At 31.6% G+C, this 18040-nt stretch overlaps 4 protein-coding genes across 6 annotated transcripts in view; 2 read left to right on the top strand and 2 right to left on the bottom strand.

The window, feature by feature from the left end:
* The window catches only part of LOC141530382 (uncharacterized), a 33961-nt gene extending 28104 nt beyond the window's left edge, over positions 1–5857 (top strand). The window contains exons 7-9 of the mRNA XM_074247444.1: positions 534–1572; positions 2670–3127; positions 3460–5857. Coding sequence (XP_074103545.1) covers positions 534–1572; positions 2670–3127; positions 3460–3633 — 1671 coding nt within the window. The 3' untranslated portion in view covers positions 3634–5857. The remainder of the gene's footprint in view (positions 1–533; positions 1573–2669; positions 3128–3459) is intronic.
* Positions 5851–10049, top strand: LOC141530384 (uncharacterized). 3 transcript variants are annotated; one of them, XM_074247451.1, is made up of 10 exons: positions 5851–5958; positions 6043–6266; positions 6351–6700; positions 6921–7251; positions 7444–7836; positions 7986–8296; positions 8866–9197; positions 9301–9578; positions 9672–9773; positions 9850–10049. In XM_074247451.1, exons 1-10 carry the CDS (start codon positions 5919–5921, stop codon positions 10015–10017), a joined length of 2529 nt encoding a protein of 842 aa, XP_074103552.1. In that variant the 5' UTR covers positions 5851–5918; the 3' UTR covers positions 10018–10049. The 3 variants fall into 3 exon arrangements, with proteins under 3 accessions (XP_074103552.1, XP_074103550.1, XP_074103549.1); XM_074247449.1 differs by having other exon boundaries at positions 5882–6266; positions 6924–7251; XM_074247448.1 differs by having other exon boundaries at positions 5882–6266.
* Positions 10050–10516: 467 nt separating this feature from the next.
* On the bottom strand, positions 10517–18001 carry LOC141530388 (N-acylneuraminate-9-phosphatase). Its single transcript, XM_074247461.1, has 3 exons — positions 17556–18001; positions 11985–12468; positions 10517–11304 (listed from the first exon to the last, which is right to left on the bottom strand). The coding sequence occupies exons 1-3, from the start codon at positions 17658–17660 to the stop codon at positions 11117–11119; spliced, it is 777 nt and encodes a 258-aa protein (XP_074103562.1). The 5' UTR covers positions 17661–18001; the 3' UTR covers positions 10517–11116.
* Positions 13125–17231, bottom strand: Neurochondrin (neurochondrin). The gene is made up of 2 exons (XM_074247452.1): positions 16480–17231; positions 13125–16322 (listed from the first exon to the last, which is right to left on the bottom strand). Exon 2 carries the CDS (start codon positions 16017–16019, stop codon positions 13794–13796), a length of 2226 nt encoding a protein of 741 aa, XP_074103553.1. The 5' UTR covers positions 16020–16322; positions 16480–17231; the 3' UTR covers positions 13125–13793.
* Positions 18002–18040: the final 39 nt, after the last annotated feature.

The following is an 18040-nucleotide window of genomic DNA, read 5'->3' as shown; positions in this document are numbered from 1 at the left end:
TGTAAACAAGGTGGCCATTGTAATTCTTTATTAATTTATTCAAAAAACGAAAAATTATTAGCTTAATAAAATTTAATTAAAGATTTTTTTTTTATTTTGAAAATTAGAGCATGAAAAAATTTTGGCTCTCATTTTTTTGAATAAAATTTCTATTTTATTTTTTTTTTATATTTTTTGTATATTTTTTTGTGAAAAGTTAAAAAAAAAAAAAAATTTGGATATCACAATTTTCTAAAAAATTAAAAAATTTTTTTGAAAATTTGTTAAAGTTGTGATAATCAATTTTTTTTTTATTGTTTATTTTTTTTATGAATTGTAAAAAAAAAAATATATATCAATAAAATCAAATAGAAATAAGACCCCACTTGTAAATATTTACCAAAATTTTTTAAAACAGTTTTAAAATAAATTTAATTGACTTAAAATTATGAAGCAATTTTTCCAAAAAAATCAATTTTTTCAAATTTGACTACATCCAACTTTTTAAATAAAAAAAAAAAAATATAATAAATAAAAAACTTTATTTTTTAAAGCCGGTGACTTGTCCAACAATAGAATGCCACCTCGACTGTCCAGATGGTTTAGATTTAGATCCATCTGGGTGTCCGCGTTGCGCTTGCCGGGACCCGTGTAAGGCCGTAAATTGTCGTGGAGAAAACGAAGCTTGTAGGATGGTAGAAGTGGCGTGTAGCGCGCCACCATGTCCCCCTGTGCCGGTCTGTCTGCCTAAAAAGGACAACCCTTGTCCCAACGGAGCTCCTCTGCTAACCCAAGAAGGTTTGCCAGCTATCTGCGGTCCCCACGGCCAGCATTGCCCGACTACCCACAAATGCGAGCTATCTCCGCTTGATGAATACGCGGTGTGCTGCCCTAAGCCCCGGGACGTATGTTTCGAGCCCCCGAGACTCATCGAGTGTCCTCCCACCAGGCAGAAGGGGATGAACGATACTGAGCGATGGTACTTCGACCCGGAGTTGAACGAGTGCAGGATAAAGACCGGGTGCTCGGTCGGGCACAATGACTTCTCCAGCAAGGTGGTCTGCGATGACGTCTGCCCGGTTTTGACGCCCTGCGAGCTCCAGCGGGAGAGAAATTTAAAGAGCTCCCAGAGACTGAAAAAATCCGTCTTCCTGCCCAGATGCAACGCAGACACCGGAGCGTGGGAGCCTGTACAGTGTCTCGAGCACGTGGGGGTCTGCTGGTGCGTCGACAGAAAGGGAGTACCGGTAAAAGGCTCGCTTGTACGCGGCGAAGAGCCCAAGTGCAACTTCAGACAGGCGAGAAAGGGAAGCAAAAGTTCTCTGATTGAAATAGATCCGGAAATCGCCGCGTACATGGAAAACTCCCTGGTTAAGCTTGATGTTGAAGAGGAGAGGATGGAGAAGCCGGTGGCGAAATTACTGGTAACGAGATGCGAAGCGATGAAAGAGCGCGGTCATGTACCAACCACTTGCGATGTAGATGGAAAGTTTGAGCCCACACAGTGTGCCGGAGAAACTTGCTGGTGTGTTGACGAGGCTGGCAATCAAATTATTGGCTCTGAGCCCTTCTTCAAAGGCACGCAAATGTGCTGTAAGTTTCAATTTTTTTTTTTTTTTTAGTTTTAGATTTTAGTACTTGAAATTTCGTTCATTTTTGCAGATAAAAATTTTAAGTAGAACCAAAGATTTTTGACACTTATTTGAAATTTCATATTTTTGCAGTGATAAAAAAATTAACTTGACCCAAGAGCCAAAATCTTGAACCAAAAATACCATTTTGAAGAAAATTATTTTCTTGAGCCAAGAGAATAAATTCTTGAAACAAAAAAATTTTCTTAGACCAAAAATAATTACTTAACCCTGACAAAATATCCCCAAGACTAAATATCACTGGGACAAAATATTTAAACATATAAATAATTTTTTTAAGATCAATAATTTTGTAATAGTTGAAAAATGTTACGTAATAACTAATATTTTAATTTAAAATATTGAACTAATTTGAGATTTTGGAATCTGTAAGGTGTTTTAATATATAAGAAAAGGCTGAAATAAGAAATACATAGTCAATTTTTATTTTTTATTTAAAAATTAAATATTTATTAAACGGTTAATTTATAGCGAGTTTATATTAGCGAAATAAATATAGAATAATATGTATGTATTAAATTTATTTGACGGTGGAAATATATTTTATAGTCGAGAGAACCGAATAATTTACACAAATTTATGTCTGCATACAGAGAGTGCACTGAGTAATTTAAATTAATGAATTCATATATAATACAATACGTTATATTTTAGCTAAAGAACTTTCATCCTCGCGTTTAATCAGACTTTATAATATATTTTTTTATTTTTAGTTGTAAAAATAAATAACCCGTGGTTTGAATTCTGAGTATTAAATTTTGTGTAAAATCAAGAGCCATTAGAGGGCATTTGTGCTTAATAAAAATAAATAAATAAATAGAGATGAAATATGTTGAAATGAAATGAATTTAAAAAGTACTTGAGAGGTAATAAAGTTTGAGAGTTATGTAAATTTGTTGGTGATTGTTGGCAGAGAAAAAGGGAATTATAAATTGAAATTGTACAAGGAAATAAGTTAAGCGCGATGTTAATGCTAATTGTAATTTGTAGAGATGAAAAAGTGTGTAATTTTTTAACTGTGATTTGTTAAAATTTCAGTAATGACTGCAGTAGAGGCGGTGGAAGTGACGCTCCGTTTTCCGGGACACTTTGTCAATGAGGACACAAATCGGTTCACTCGGGCGACCGCGGACCTGCTGCGTGATCTCAACGCGAGTATTAAAGACGGGATTGCTGTGGAGCTGGACCTCGACGCGGCGATAATTGGATTTGAAATAGTCGGAGACAACAAAGTTGATGTGGCTTTCCATCTTGAGGAGCTAACTCGCAGTCGTAGTTTAGCGCTGCTGGGATCCATTGCCGATGCTACCACTTCAAGATTTATCCATCGGCCCTTATCTTTTGAAGCTGAAGACAAGATAATGGCTCTTGAACAACGGGAACTATTCACTGACGCTGAAACTCCAATTTATCAGACTACTACCGTCGTTCTTGCCGCTACAAGTGCCATTATTATCTGCAGTTTTATTATTTTATTCGTTATTTATCGTAGGAAGGTCAGTTACAAATTATTACCTTCATTATAATAATTGTGCTATTAGTTATTTAATAATTTATTATTATCACTTGAGTTAAATTCAGTTCAATTTTAATTTTATTTATAACTATTCCTTTTTTTAGTTAAAAAATTTTTTTTTTATTTTATTTAATTATTTATTTTTTTTATACATAATAGTATGAATTAATATTTTTATATTCTCGCGAAATTAAATGAAAAAAAAAAAAAAAAAAAAAAAAATGATTATTTAGTCTGAACATGTAAATTTATTTTTAAAAAATGTATTCACCACAAACTAACAATATTCTTTGTTTTAAAATTAAAATATAGATGAAAGTAAGATATTGTACGCCGAAAGGAGAAGAAACGGATGAGCGTTACTTGGCATACGACAAACAACCGGTATATGTGATATCCGGTGCAGATAAAGATGACAAGGACATAGAGGTTGCAAGAGAATTATGCGAGAGTCACTCCACCGGGAAGGAAATTGCTCAGACATAAACTATTTCGTGATTTTTGAGTAGAAACATTGATCGCACTTGACGTCATCTTCAAGAATAACATTTTAAAGTAAAGCCACCCGAAGCATCTTCAGCAAGAGAGCATCACCATCACCGTCACCGTCGACGTCACCGTCACTGTCACTAACTCCACTACAAAATACCATTAAAAAAGCAGGACCGCTTAAATAAAAGCATCTGAGAGAAGAACTTACTTATTCGCATTACGTACTTATATTGTCTGGCGAATAATTTAAACCTTAAGTATATAAATAATAGATTTATTTAGCAAGTATTGAAGATTCTAGCAGACAGCATCTATTTGATCGATCTCTTTTTCACCTAACGGCTGCGATTATTTATTTATTCTTTCTTCTTGTCGTTTATTCTTGTCATTTGTCATCCCTACGGTTATTACGGTTATGCGCTTAAATTTTATCGATTAATTACTAAAGTAAAGACTATCGATAATTCGATAGCTCGCGTCAGTATTTATTGTACTATTTAATAGAATAATGTAATGAAATTACAATACGATAATCTAATAACTAATAACTAATAACTATTGAATTGATGATGACGTTGTAATGGAAGATGTTAAAGTCAATTACGGTATACATTATAGTGAAATAATAATACCTGCAGCCGTTTTTTATTTATGTAACATTATAGTGTAAAGAATGAGCTAATTTTTATTGATGTTATTAATATTAAGTACTTAGAGTACGGGCGATGACAATTTTCTGATGCTGATGATTGACGTACTTTTAATTTATTAAATTACAATATTGAGTCGCGTCACGCAGTAAAAAATTTTGCGTCAATTCGTTAAAAAATTTTTCTATTAATTATTTGACACTTTTTTATGTTAATTTAACACAATAAATGTTAAATTTACACATAAAAGTGTTAAATATTTAATTAAATTAAAGTTAGCTATCACTTGACAATTTTTTTATTTTTTTTAACAAATAAATTTGCTACAAAAAATTATTTTTAAAAAATTGCATTTGTAATTTTTTAAAATTTCTAAATGTCAATTTTTTTTATAAATTTTTTTTTTTTGCCATAATTTATTTGTTACAAAAATTCTTAAAATTATTAATTATCTGCTAAGTTAATTTTAATAAATATTTAACACAAAAATTTTTAACACAAAATTTTTTACTGTGCAGTTTACGCGTCAGAAATGTGGTCACTGTAGCTTATGTAGAAGCATATCGTGTATTCATGAAATGCAAGTGATATATATGTATAAATATATATTATACATAAATATATATTTATTAATATTGGTATTTATGATAATTAAATCGTTAAATACATAAAACTTGATACTATATATACTATATACAACTAATAGTATAGAAATGTACATATCCAGCGCAATAATTTGCGCGTTAAATTTAATTATTAAAATAATATTTTAAATATTTATATTTTCTCATTTATCTTTGTATATATTTATTTATTTATTTATTAGATGTAATTCTCTAATCGTAATTATTAAATAATTTACTCAATTAATTTTTAAAATATTTAATTAAAAATATCCGCCGACAAAATGGCCGCTGGCCGATTTGTAATTTAAGTAAAAAAAAAAAAAAAAAATGTATCCAAAAATTTTTGAATAAAAAATATTTATTTAGATATTTTTAATTAAATATTTAAATTTAAGTTATAAAAATAAATTTTTGTATTATGGTTAAAGAATTACATCTCTGTACGAAGATAAATGATAAATAAATTAAAAAAAATCTAGTTGATTTTATTTTATCCAAACACCCTTTGTTTTTTTTTTTAATTATCGCTAGCGAATTATTATTTATTATTAATAAATAATTATTTGCTAACAATAATAAAAAGGATGTCTGGTATGAATGTAATCGTTTATTGTAATTGAATTATTTATTAAACTAACAATTTAATATATTAATAAACATAAATAAAAAAAAATGATAAATTTGTGTTGATTTTTCAACAAAAAAAAATGTATATTCGTGCTATAAACTGATGTGTCATGTCAATCTCACGTGTCGAGGGTTGCTAGGCAACAGAAGGGTAAACAAAATTACTCGCAGGTATAAACAATGGCTTGAATCATCATACTAGGTAAATTCACCTCGATATCCCAATTAACTGTAATATAAATTTAAATAACTGGTCCATCATGCACATTATTTTGGCTGCTATCCAGCTGTACTTGTTTCCATTAAGAGTTCATTGGTGCTAAAACATAAAATAAAGATAAAAATAATAAAAAAATAAAATAAAAGGTAAGCTGAAATGACAACATGCTGTCGGACTTCCGATATCAAAAGTTCTGGTGAGTATTTATTTATAATTATTATTTTTGTTTGCTTATATATCGATTTATATTTATTTTTTATTATTTATTTTTATTTTGTAGTTTACAATCAAAAAGGAGAAAGTTACTTCGAACAATTAGCGGCGTACAATCGCATGTCCGCGCATTTACGCCGTGTTTTATTGGCAAAAAGCAGAGTTGATTCAAGAAACGAGAGCTATATGCTAAAAAAAAGGAGTATGTTTGCGGGTAGAGTTAAATCTATTCCCAGTCCGCCGCAAGAGTTTATTGACAGAGTTGCTTATGACACAGAACATCATCCTCTGGTTATTCATTTTTTTTTATTTTATTTTATTTTTTTTCTTAAAAATAAAACAAAAATTTTTATTTTTTAATTTTATATTATGCAGGATGTCCTGAGAATGGGTTACAGCGTCACTGATTACACCAGGTCAAAAACTCCTAAAAAATGTCCCGCGGCTTGCAATGTCTGGGACGTTGATTATCCGAAAGCGCGTTCCAATTTAACGCGGACCTTAGAAAGTGAACGAGGTCGCTCGTTGTCGAGATCAAGGCCAAGATACTCATCTGGTTTGTCATTTCATTCGGCACGTCCTGGGTCTTTTACTAAAAGAAACTCGAAAAATTACGACAAAAATCAGGAATTAGAGGAAGATAATAATGATGAAGAAATTGAAGGTTGTTATGGTAGAAAATGTAATGAGTATAGTGTTAATTCAAGTACTCGTTCATCTCCAAGGTATTTTAATTTTTTTTTTTTTTTTTTTCAAATAATAATAATAATTATTATTATTATTATTTATTTATTTATATCAAAAAGAATTTATAAAAATTAAATAACATTAATTTAAAAATAATAATAATAATAATAATAATAATAATAATAATAATAATAATAATAATAATAATAATAATAATAATAATAAATGATTTTATAAAATAAACGGTATTGATGTTAGTAGGTCAGCAAAAAGTAAAGGTGATAACGATCACGCCGGGTCAGCGTATGAATCAAGTTTTGAATCACCCTCAGAAGGTTCGCATTCACGGCGTAATTCTGCAGCCTCCAAGGACTCAGCTTCAAGCCGCAGTAACGAGAATTCATTATTAAGTACTCGTAAACGAGATATTGAAGCTTGTAGAATAGTTAACGTGTCTGATGAAACCAAGTACTCGAAATTTTTATATGATATTACTCAAGAGATTGTTCAGAATGGTTATTATAAAGATGAAGAGCTTAGAAGTGTTTTTCAGAAGCATATTCAAAAGAATTCTGATACACTTGATAAGGTAATATTTTTTTTTTTTTTTTTATTATTATTTGAATAGCAGATTAATTAACTCAATACAATAAAATATATAAAAATGCATGTGGGTACTCAAATGAAAGCTCTTGATGAGTGTAACATCAGGATGTGCTTATATTTTTAAATATATCAATATTTTACAAGATACAAGGTCATTAATGATTAATTATTTCAGAACAAAATGATGTATGAATTGTATCAATTAAAATTGTCATTGAACATAGTCGATCAGTATGACGAAGACGAGGAAGAAAGAATAGAAAAATTTATAAAATCCCGAAAATATTCATCAGTATCGCCGCTGAAGCCGCCGACTCCGCCAAAAATATTAGACGAAAACAAAGTGACTGATAAATTGATGAATCCAGAGGAACTGAAAGAAGCGTACAGTAAATCTCCTCACAGCGGTAGAAATACTGTCGTGCTAGTTGACGCAAATCCGGAGTTATTAATCACGGAAAGGGACGTACTGGCGACCCTTATGGAGATGAATATCGATCCAGATCAAGCGCACAGGGTTTACAAGCGTTTGCTGAAGAGGAGCAAAGATTTGCATACATTGCAAATGGTAAAGTATTGTCTTAAATTTTTTTTTTTATTTAGTTATTGTATGTTTGTTGAATCCGTATTTCCGTTTGTCTCTCTGACAATGTCCCCGAGAAAATCCTTTGAGAAAAATCCTCCAGATTACGTTGATTCAGAAAAACGATCGGCCAGGTGCACGCAAGGAGAAAGGATGCGGGGATTTCTCCTATTGCTTCCTCGATCAGGACCCAAGGATTCCGTAGCCGGTCCACCCAGCCAACCGATTATCATCAACATCAGCTTCATACTCAGTACCAGTACGATATTAGATGTGGAGAGACTTCAAAGAAAGATTTCAATGGAAGCCAAATTCAATTGTTTACTTCCACAGATGATTCTTTTACGATCCAACCTCCTCTGTGTTTCTGTTTGAAAAAAAATTTATCTACGGTACAAAATGATGGAAGTAAAAAAAAAGCTAAAGAATGTTTTTGTAAATCAAGGTAAAAACATTTTATTTTTATTTTTGTTAAATTTAATGGTAAATATTTACAAGTGGAATCAATCATTTTTTTTAACGAAATTTCTGTTGTAAATAATTACCTAATTTTCTTACAATTTAAATACAAGAAATATAATTATATTTAAGAAATAATAATGTTTAGTAATTAAATCTATTAAAATTAATTATTTAACATTGGTAAATATTTACAAGTGGGGTCAAATATTTTAATTTTCATTTTTTTAAACGAAATTTCTATTTGATTTTTGTGAGATATTTTTTTTTGAAAAATAATTTAAAAAAAATGAACAATTTATTAAAAATAAAAAATTGATTGTCACAATTTAAAAAAATTGTGAAATTCTACTTTTTTTTTTTTTTAACTGTTCGTTTTTTTATTTATTTTTCATAAAAAAAAATATATCTAAAACATCAAAAAAAAGATGAAATAAAAATTTTACCAAAAACTTGAGCCAAAATTTTTTACTTTTTTTTTTTTTTTAATTCAAGTTTTGTTTTTTTTTTTTTTTTTTTTTTGTTAAATTTAATTTTTTTTTTAAATTGATTCAGACTGAGAAATAAATCACCTTGTGAGATATTATCCAGCATTTCAGCGAAGAAAAAACAGATGGAAAAAATGATCAATCAAACAAAATTAAATCCCAAGAGATGTTATTGCCCGAAAAAAGAATTCAAGGATAGTAGAAATAAAATAGAATCCAATAAAAGCGCCCCGGAAGTTAAAGTTAAAATAAAAGATAATAAAAATTCAAGAAAAATAAACCACCGGGAAGAAGAATCGATTAAATTTAAACAACGAACGGAAAGATTTGAATTATCTAACAGAGAATCGGTTGATAAAGATGTTGAGGTAAAAAATTCCCAAGAGGAAAGTGGAACAGGTTTGTTGGAAATAAAAAAAATTTATAAATGTTTATAGAAATCCTTGGAATAATTGATAGTAAAGCGATATTGAAACACTCGTTTACATTTTATCTTTTTTAGATGATTCAAGTGCGTCACGAGTGACTCGACTTTCGTTTCCTGCAGTGCAAGGCCCAGGCGAAGGAGGCCTAGGCGGCACGTCGAAACTTTCTCTTGACATGAAAAAAAGTGGAACCAAAGAAATTAAAAGTTCCGTTACTGCGGACGAATCTACGGGCCGGGAATTACAATTTTCAGCGTCGAATTATCAATCGAATAATCAAGACACTGACCAGGAGTCGATTGCTGAGTCTTATTCAGACGTCGAAGACTCTTCCGAGGTCAAAGATAAAGATGACGTAAATGACAATTAATCCTTAGTGGGATTTTTTTATCTCCTGTATAAAAAAACTTGCTTTTAATTATCACTTTTAATTTTTTATCGCGTCTAGATAAAAATAGAGGCTCGATTTTTCCGCGATGACGCAAACCGAGAATTGTTGATCAAGGAAGTCCCGAAACTTGAATCATCAAAACATTCTAGAAAAAGACAAGTCATTATTCAAAATTATTATTACCATAAATTTAAATATTATTATTTTTTTTTATTATTTATTATTATTATTGTAGATATGTTCGTCACATATAAACTATAAATCAAAACGAATGCACACTCAAGTACAAATTCAAGATTCGCATTTGCATGGCTGCGCAACAGTCTGTCCTAATCTTCCTCAAAAAAAAATAAACACGTTGTGCAAATCATGCGAGAAATCTGTAAAAAAATTGTATTATTAATTTTAAATAAATTATATATCTAATTTACATAACACAGTATTTTTTTTATATAAAAAAAAAATTTATTCCTTTTTTTAAATATTTTTTTTTCTCATATTTTTAAGTAATTTTTTTTTTTTCCCCATTTTTTTGAATAAATTTTTTTGAATAATTTTTTTTTTTTATTGTTTTGAAATAAGTTTTTTTTTTTAATATCGTGTTACTGATGCCACAAAGGCGTATAAAAATTATATTATGGCACCCGGGAACCAATTCCCGAAAAAAAAATTTTTTATACGCCCTTATGGCATCTTAGGTGGGTCCCAAGAGCGATAAGGGTGTATAAAAAATTTTTTTTTTTAAAACTGACGTATTTTTTCATGTGCAGAAATGCAAAAAAAATTTTTTCTTCAAACTAAAAATTTTTTTCGACTTAAAAAAAAATTTAATTTTTATATTGGAACGCGATATTTTTTTTTTTTAATAAATCTATTATTAAAATAATAATAAAAATAATAAATTTCTTCTTAGATCTATTTTTTATTGATAAAATATTTAATTACATTACACAGTGCTCTGGATATAAGCTTCTATCACCATCAATCAGTACTATTTGTTGATTATTATTAATCATTATCAATTATTACAATAAACTATGACTACATTTGTAATTACTTAATAATAGATTATCGAGTCCATGAGAAATCAATGCTAGGCATCAATAAACAACGATAAAATATATGGTGAAAAAATATAGTGTATCAACATGCGTATGTATAACCAGTATACACACCCAAACTGTACATCATTCAGATATATATGTATATATATTTAAATATAGGTATTAGTAAGTTAATTATTTAGTTTGTGTTGTCTAAATTACATCTATACAGTTGTTAAAGAATTAAAGATAGAGATCAATTATTTTTTGTTTTGTCAAGTCGTCTCGACGATTTTTCTCTGCAATAATTATTGATCCTTCGCTATTGGTTATCCATCTTAATCATCATATATATATATATAAAATATAATTATATATATTTATATAAATTCAAAGTATTCACAAGTGAATGATGAATATGTTTTGAGCGAGCAATCTCGCAAAGTAAAATTTTTCTCATCAGCTGCCGTCAGAGGCGTTTGATGATGAATCCTCAAGCTCTGGAGCGCCTGGGCGACGATTCAGAATGCTTATTAAATCAGTTACTCGCTTTATTGTGTAATCTGGCTTAGGATCATCCGCGGACAGTCGTGTTTTGTCAGAAATTGGCAACCAAACAGTACCACCTAATCCACTTTCAACACCACCTAAAATAAAATAATAAATATTTCAATTAAAATAATCTGAATTCCAATACAATCATAATTATTTATAATTTTTATTTACATGCTACTGAAATCACCAGACATTTGACAAATTTTTTTTTTTTTTATAAAAAATTAATTTTTTTTAAATTTACACTTGTAATTTTCTTCAATTTTTAAATGTGGAATTTTTTAATTAAGTCTCTATGCGACTGCCAAGCTTACTAATTTTTTTTAATTTATAAAAAAATTACCCTGCATAGTTTGATTGCTTTTTAAATAAATTTTAAAAATACCAAATTTAACTATAAAAATTCTTTTTAAAAAATTGCACGTATAGTTTTTTAAATTTTTTACATGTGGAATTTTTTCTTTTATTTACTTTTTTTTTTTTTTGTAAGAATTTTTGTAAGAATGATAGTAAATTTAATTAAAAAAAATAATTTTATCATAAAAATACATCACAAAATTTTTTTCTTAATTATATAGATAAAAAAAATTAATTTTTAAAAAGTTTACACTTGTTTAAAAAATTTTTTCAAGTATTAAAAATTTTTTTAAATTTCTATATCTTGAATTTTTTATTTAAAATTTTTTAATAAAAATTTTTATAAAAAAATTTAATTATAAAAATAAAAAATGATCAGACGTCTGTTGACTTTAAGATCATTAATTTAAATTACCTAATATGTCCGTCTCCAATTTATCTCCGACCATGATGCAATTGCTGGGTAGCGCGCCGAGAATGCGACAAGCTTCGTGAAAGATCCTGGACTCAGGTTTCTCCCAGGGCAAATCACCGGACACGAGGATCAGGTCGAAGTACCGAGAGACGTCCAGCTGGCGAATTTTCTCCCACTGGGCGTTGGAAGAGCCGTTGGTGATCAGGCCAAGCGCGTACTTCTTCCTGAGCTCCATTAGCATCGACTGGGTGTCGGGAGTCAGAGCGAGGTAGCGGTACCGCAGGTACAACCATCTTGCGTAGAGTTTATCCGCGATGCAGGAGTACTTTTCGCCCAGAGCTTTCGACCAGAGAGAGGTTCTCCAGGTGTCCAGATCATACGCCTGATTGTCAGGGCAATTTCTGAAGTGCTTCAGGTAGCTGCTGGTGATCTTCGTCGACGCTTCGTGCGGAACATTGTACTGCGTAGTCAACTCCTCGGCAAGCTACTCGGGTAAAACAATTAGAATCATTAGTTTAATTTGCACTTTGTTATCATAGGTGGTTACATGTTGAGTCAAGAGGGAACAATTTAGACAGTGCTGCATTCAATTAATTATACTTTTTTTTTTTTTTTTTTTTTAATTACCTATTTATTTTTATTTTAATTATTAAAAAATTATTGAAAAATTTTTTTAATAATTATTAATAATAATTTATTAAATAAAAATTATTAAAAACTTTTTATTTTTTTTTTTGTTACAATAAAAAAAAATCAATAAAACAAGACAAAATAAAAAATAAATTGCAAGTATAATTGTTGAATGTAGCAATTGTAATTGTCAGTCTAAAATTGGGCTCATCAGTCGGTAGAATGAAAAATAAAATAATAACTAAAATTAAGATCGCTTAATTCATTGTTAATGATTACCTAGAATAATTGCACTGACTCATTTTCATATTACTCGTGCCGATATATTTGGACACACATTGAAGACGCACCCACGGGCACTGCTGTAATCACAACAAAATCAGTTGTGCCAACAACAGACTTAATTGGCAGTTGCTTTCCATTTCCTTCCAAATAAGTCTAAGTAACAATGTTAAATTGTTTATAGCACACATTGTAGGCAGGATTATCAATACGGAATAATTAACACACTTTTTAGAAAAAAACAATTTTTTTTAATTGCAAATCTTACAGCTTTTTACCAGCTTATTATTTTTTTTATTTTATTTTATTTTTTTTTTTTTTTACAAGAGATTTTTATTGTATATTTTATGTTTTATTTTAAAACAATATATATTTATTTTAAATCTTGCATCTCTTTGGTTATTTATATTCAATCGCACCAGAGTGGAAAAACAAATAAAAATAGCACCGCTGTGAAGACGAAGCTAAAGATTTTTTTTTTTATTCGATAAAATAATTAACGAAGGTCATTGAATTTTTTTTTTTTTTTTTTTTTTTTTTTTTTTTTTTTTATTTGATAGACAATCTGAGTTGCAAAAAAATGTTTAATAATAAATTTAATGATTTATCATTTAAAAAAAATTATTAAAATATTTTTAGCTTCATTTTCCTTGCCAGAAACTATTTCTAGGTGTGATGCATTATTAAAATATACATGACCAATGTACATAGTTAAACATGACCTGCAATTATTTCTACAAAACAAAATAATCAAAACTAATATTAATAACAATAATATTATTAATAAAAATTAAAAAAATTTATAATTATAATTATAAATGCTAGTTTATAAAATTATCACTAGCTTATTAAAAAATTCGAAAAGCCAGTGTGAAAAAAATAATTTAAAAATAAATTTTAATCTCCAAATAAACTTTTTCCCAGCTCCATCATGCGGTGATTTCTGCATACAGTAAGCGCGTCGTATTTCTTAAGCTCTGTAGAAACCTTGGAGTCGGCTTTCACCAGATGACAAAGAAAATCTTCGTAAGCAGACTTGACATTCGGAGGAAGCGATCCAATCTTGACCTTCTTGAGTAGATCAATGATGCCTTCAACCCAGCCCGATTCAATAGCAAATTCAGCAAGCCAGGGAATCTGCTGGAGAACACTGGCCATGGTCTGCATGCCGAGGAACCAGAGCTCCATGATTTCCATCCAGTGTTCTTTGTAAGAAATAGAAACAACCAATTCGGTGGGATTGTTGCTCTCATCAACAATATAAGCGTCCCAGAGGAACCTAATGGTAGCTCTGATGAACCCGGTGATGCTGTAATCATTTTTCTTAGCAAGTTTCGCCTGCTGCTTGAGCAGTAGCAGCCCCAAGACCGCCAGATGACCATGGAGAACCAGATTCTCGCTGGTCTGCTTGACAATCGGCAAGTTATCAAAGATGAACTTCAGCAGAGCAATGAAAGTCTGCGATTGCTCAACAAGCTTAGCTTCAAGGACGGTGATGTTCATTAGGACATTGCAAATGGACACCATAGCGGCGCGTGAGTCCTTCATTTCCTCCAAAACTCTCGGCTCCACTTCTTTCTGGGGTTCTTTGATGGCCTTGAGCCGCTCTGATCTAGGAACAGGAGGTTTTTTGTTCTGTACGACCGTCCAGTGGTAGGAGAGACAGTCGAAGAGTATTTCTTCCTGCTTGTGCTTGAGCATAATTTTTCTAGCGTCTTCCTCGACGGCCAGGTGGCACAGCGCCGGTAGGAAAACCCGTAGGACGTCTACCTCGCTGAGAGGATCATGGACAACCGGCTCAGAGGACGATGATGAGTCTTCAGGCTTGTTGGCCTTCAATTTTTCAGCTAATTTTCTGTTTCTGAATGCGTAGAAGGTGTCTTTAGCGACGGTGAGCATGTAGGGAAGAACTGCGTAGACTTGCGGCCGCATTGCGGATGTATCTTGAACCAACCAGGCAGCCAAAACTCTGACCATAGCGCAGACAAATACTTTTTCTTTAATATCAGTCAGCTCTTTCATTTTTGACACCGATGTAAGGAGACCGATTACTGCCGAAAAAGCTCCTTTAAGGGCCGTGTATAAGGATTGTTTTTCTTTCTGCTCCAAGTCCAGCTGGTCCGTAGTTATGTATTGCAAAGAAACCTCCAGGATAACAAAGCAAGCTGTAACTAAATCGGCATTTTGAAGGACTGATTTAAGCTGCTTGCCCTCGAGCTGCATCCTAACTTCAATGCACGCCAATTGAATTAGCAATAAAAAGAATGCCTTGGGCTTTTCTTCGTCCATCAGCGCCCACTCAGCTCCGAATAATTCAAGAACAGTTGAGGCTAATTTCAAAGCCGGGTCTCGCTGGTTCTTTCCAATCTTGGACCCGAGAATATCAAAGAGTCCTTTGTACAAACTCTGAGGCCAGGTTTCTTCCTTACAAGTGTCTACGACCGCGTCCTTGCGGCAGGAAGCTATCAAAGCCTGGAGAATTCCGCACAGCTCAAATTTTCTCTCCGAGTGATCGGTCTCGAAATCCACGGCTATTTTGTTGAGGATCGCGTGGAACGGCGCGGTGTCCACCGGGTCCCAGGCTTCAGGGCCCAGGTGATTCACCAGAGTCACCAGGATGTTCAGCGCCTGGTCGGTCTGGAAACTCTGCTCGGAGTAAATTTCACACATCTTGGGAATCGCTCGCTGCTCCAAGAGCGCCTTTTGTCCAACTGGGAATTGCGCGATATTTTGCAAGCAGGTGTAAGCTTGGCTTACGATGATCAGCATGTCGTCGGAAGTGTCGTCGGTTATTTGTGAAACTATCTCCAGGAGCGCTGGAACGTGGGAAATCATGTCCGGGTGCTGAGCTAGCTCCGGCTCGTTGCAAAAAGCCGTCAGAATTGAGAATGCAATTGATCTGTAAATGTCTGGTGGACATCCGGCGGGCACGTCGTTGCTTACCATCAATCTTCGCAAAAATTTAGAGCCTATGGCTTCGAAGATCAGTTTATAGTCCTCCGCGCTGCAATCATCGCTCTTCACCAATTTTGTCACCATAAAAACCGCTCCGAACTTTGCCGAGTCGCTGGTCGCTTTCTTTAGAGCGTTCACGCATTCTTCCACGTTTTTTGGAATACTCATCTTGATTTTAATTAATTAATTAATTAATTTAAATATAATAATAATAATTAATTTTATTAACGTGAATATAAATCAATTGCCAATGACTAGTTGAAGTTTAACTGCTGATAGCACTTAACAAAAGTGAAATAATTTTCACACTTTCGCATTCAATTAAAATAGATCCAAAGCCAATTGGCATCACTCCCAACGACGTACGTTTTAGCCTTGTCCTTTGGTACTTTGATTTATCAATTGTCTTATTACAGAAAAAAAAAAATAATATTTTCTTTACTTGCACTCACGAAAATCCGAATTCTTGATCTTCAATAAAATAAAACAAAAAATATTTATTAATATTAATAAAAAATTTTTTCAAGTGAAAAATCTTAGCGACTGAATCCTCGCTGGTATTTTTCTTAACTGAGGTTATTCTCACGACGTACTTAGTCGTATGGTTAAAAATAAGCGTCGCACTCACCCAAGATGTATCAGCGATCAGCAGTAAGACCGAGAGTTAAAAAAATAAATCCAAAAAATAATTTTTTAAAAAAAATTCTCGGTGCAGTGATTTTAACCTCCAAAATAAGTCTTGTTATTTCTCTTGAGCGACTAACTAGCCGTGTTTCCTTATCTACTATTGAGACTGAATTTTGCTCCGTTGAATATTCCGTCGAAAATAGTCCTCCGTCGACGTGGTTAGTTTAGTAAGAAACAGCTATATCAGGAAGTCGTCTCGTATTACACACTGTTCTATTTTAGTAAATATAAAATGTTACTCGCCGTAGATCTTTTGCTGGACCACTCTGAGTGTGCTTTCTACTCTCTCTCTGGTGACTGCGGGTTAGTTTAGTCGTTGCCAAATTCTCCGTGGCACAAGTAAATCTAAATCTTGTATTGAATATAACCTCACTAGTTTAAACACATGTATTTATATATATATATATATATATACATTGAAACAACACTCATTTAAAACGTCAACAGCAAAACCACTCCGCGCACTTTAGTGATCGATCAACGTTAAAATATTCAAGTAAATTCACTTATAAATATTTTTTTAAACCGTATATCAATCAACCGTGTATCAATCAATTGTTCAGCAGTAATTATAATTGTTGTTATAATTACTGCAAATTATTTAAAAAAAAAAAAAAAATAAATAAATAAAAAAATATTTATATTAAAGTATTAAAACGAAAAAATGTAATTTTTATCGCATTTGTTATAATAATTTACCAAAGTAGTAAACACACAAGGTTACTGCCTGCTTTGTATTGTGCGCACATGATCGTGAAGTTGCTGACGACATGACATGACCTCTCGCGCCCTTTTGTCTACTTCTCTTCAAGGTTTTATGTATTGCGATATGCTGGATTATTGGTTTCCACGCACACTATATTTTGCTAGATTATTTAAAATTTTTAAATAGTCATCTACTTAAAAATTAAAAAAAGGACTAAAATAAATAAATGAAATAAAATAATAAAAATAATAATAAAATAAATAAATAATGGCTGAGGAAAAACGAATATTTTAAAAAAATACACTCTGTACCTTTTTACAAGCTAAACTGTCGCCCTTTCTTGTTTCAATAAGCGTGTTGTCCAGGTCGAACAAAATAGTGGTGATAGCTGCGTTCCTGACCCCGTAAGTTGCCATTGTCCAAGTGATTACCGGTTGCTGCTGTGCTGATGATCAATTAAATCCAAATCCAAACAATACTGAGCTCCTCAAGCTGGCACCTGTTGTTGGCTTTGTTCTTTTAACTGACGTTCCACTATATTTTATATCAAGGAGTGATTAATTCAATGAGGCGGCTACTGACAAGTATCTTGACGTTGCGCTGCGACGAATAACGTCAGACAACTGATTTAATCATTAATATAAGTATAAGATAACACCAACTGTTGGTTTTAATATTAAAGGTCTCTTTGTGTGTCGATGCGACGTTGACGGAGATCAATGCGGATGTAAAGTGGTGGTATGGTCGATGATGCTGATGGATATATATCTCTATATCTGTATAATTTTTTAAGTGT

The sequence above is a fragment of the Cotesia typhae genome, unplaced genomic scaffold (assembly GCF_013202065.1).
Source record: "Cotesia typhae breed Kobodo isofemale line unplaced genomic scaffold, CoteBio_Ctyphae contig_5, whole genome shotgun sequence".
Lineage (NCBI taxonomy): Eukaryota > Metazoa > Arthropoda > Insecta > Hymenoptera > Braconidae > Cotesia > Cotesia typhae.
The sequence above is the reverse complement of the archived record's forward strand: the minus strand, read 5'-3'. Positions and strand labels throughout refer to the sequence as shown.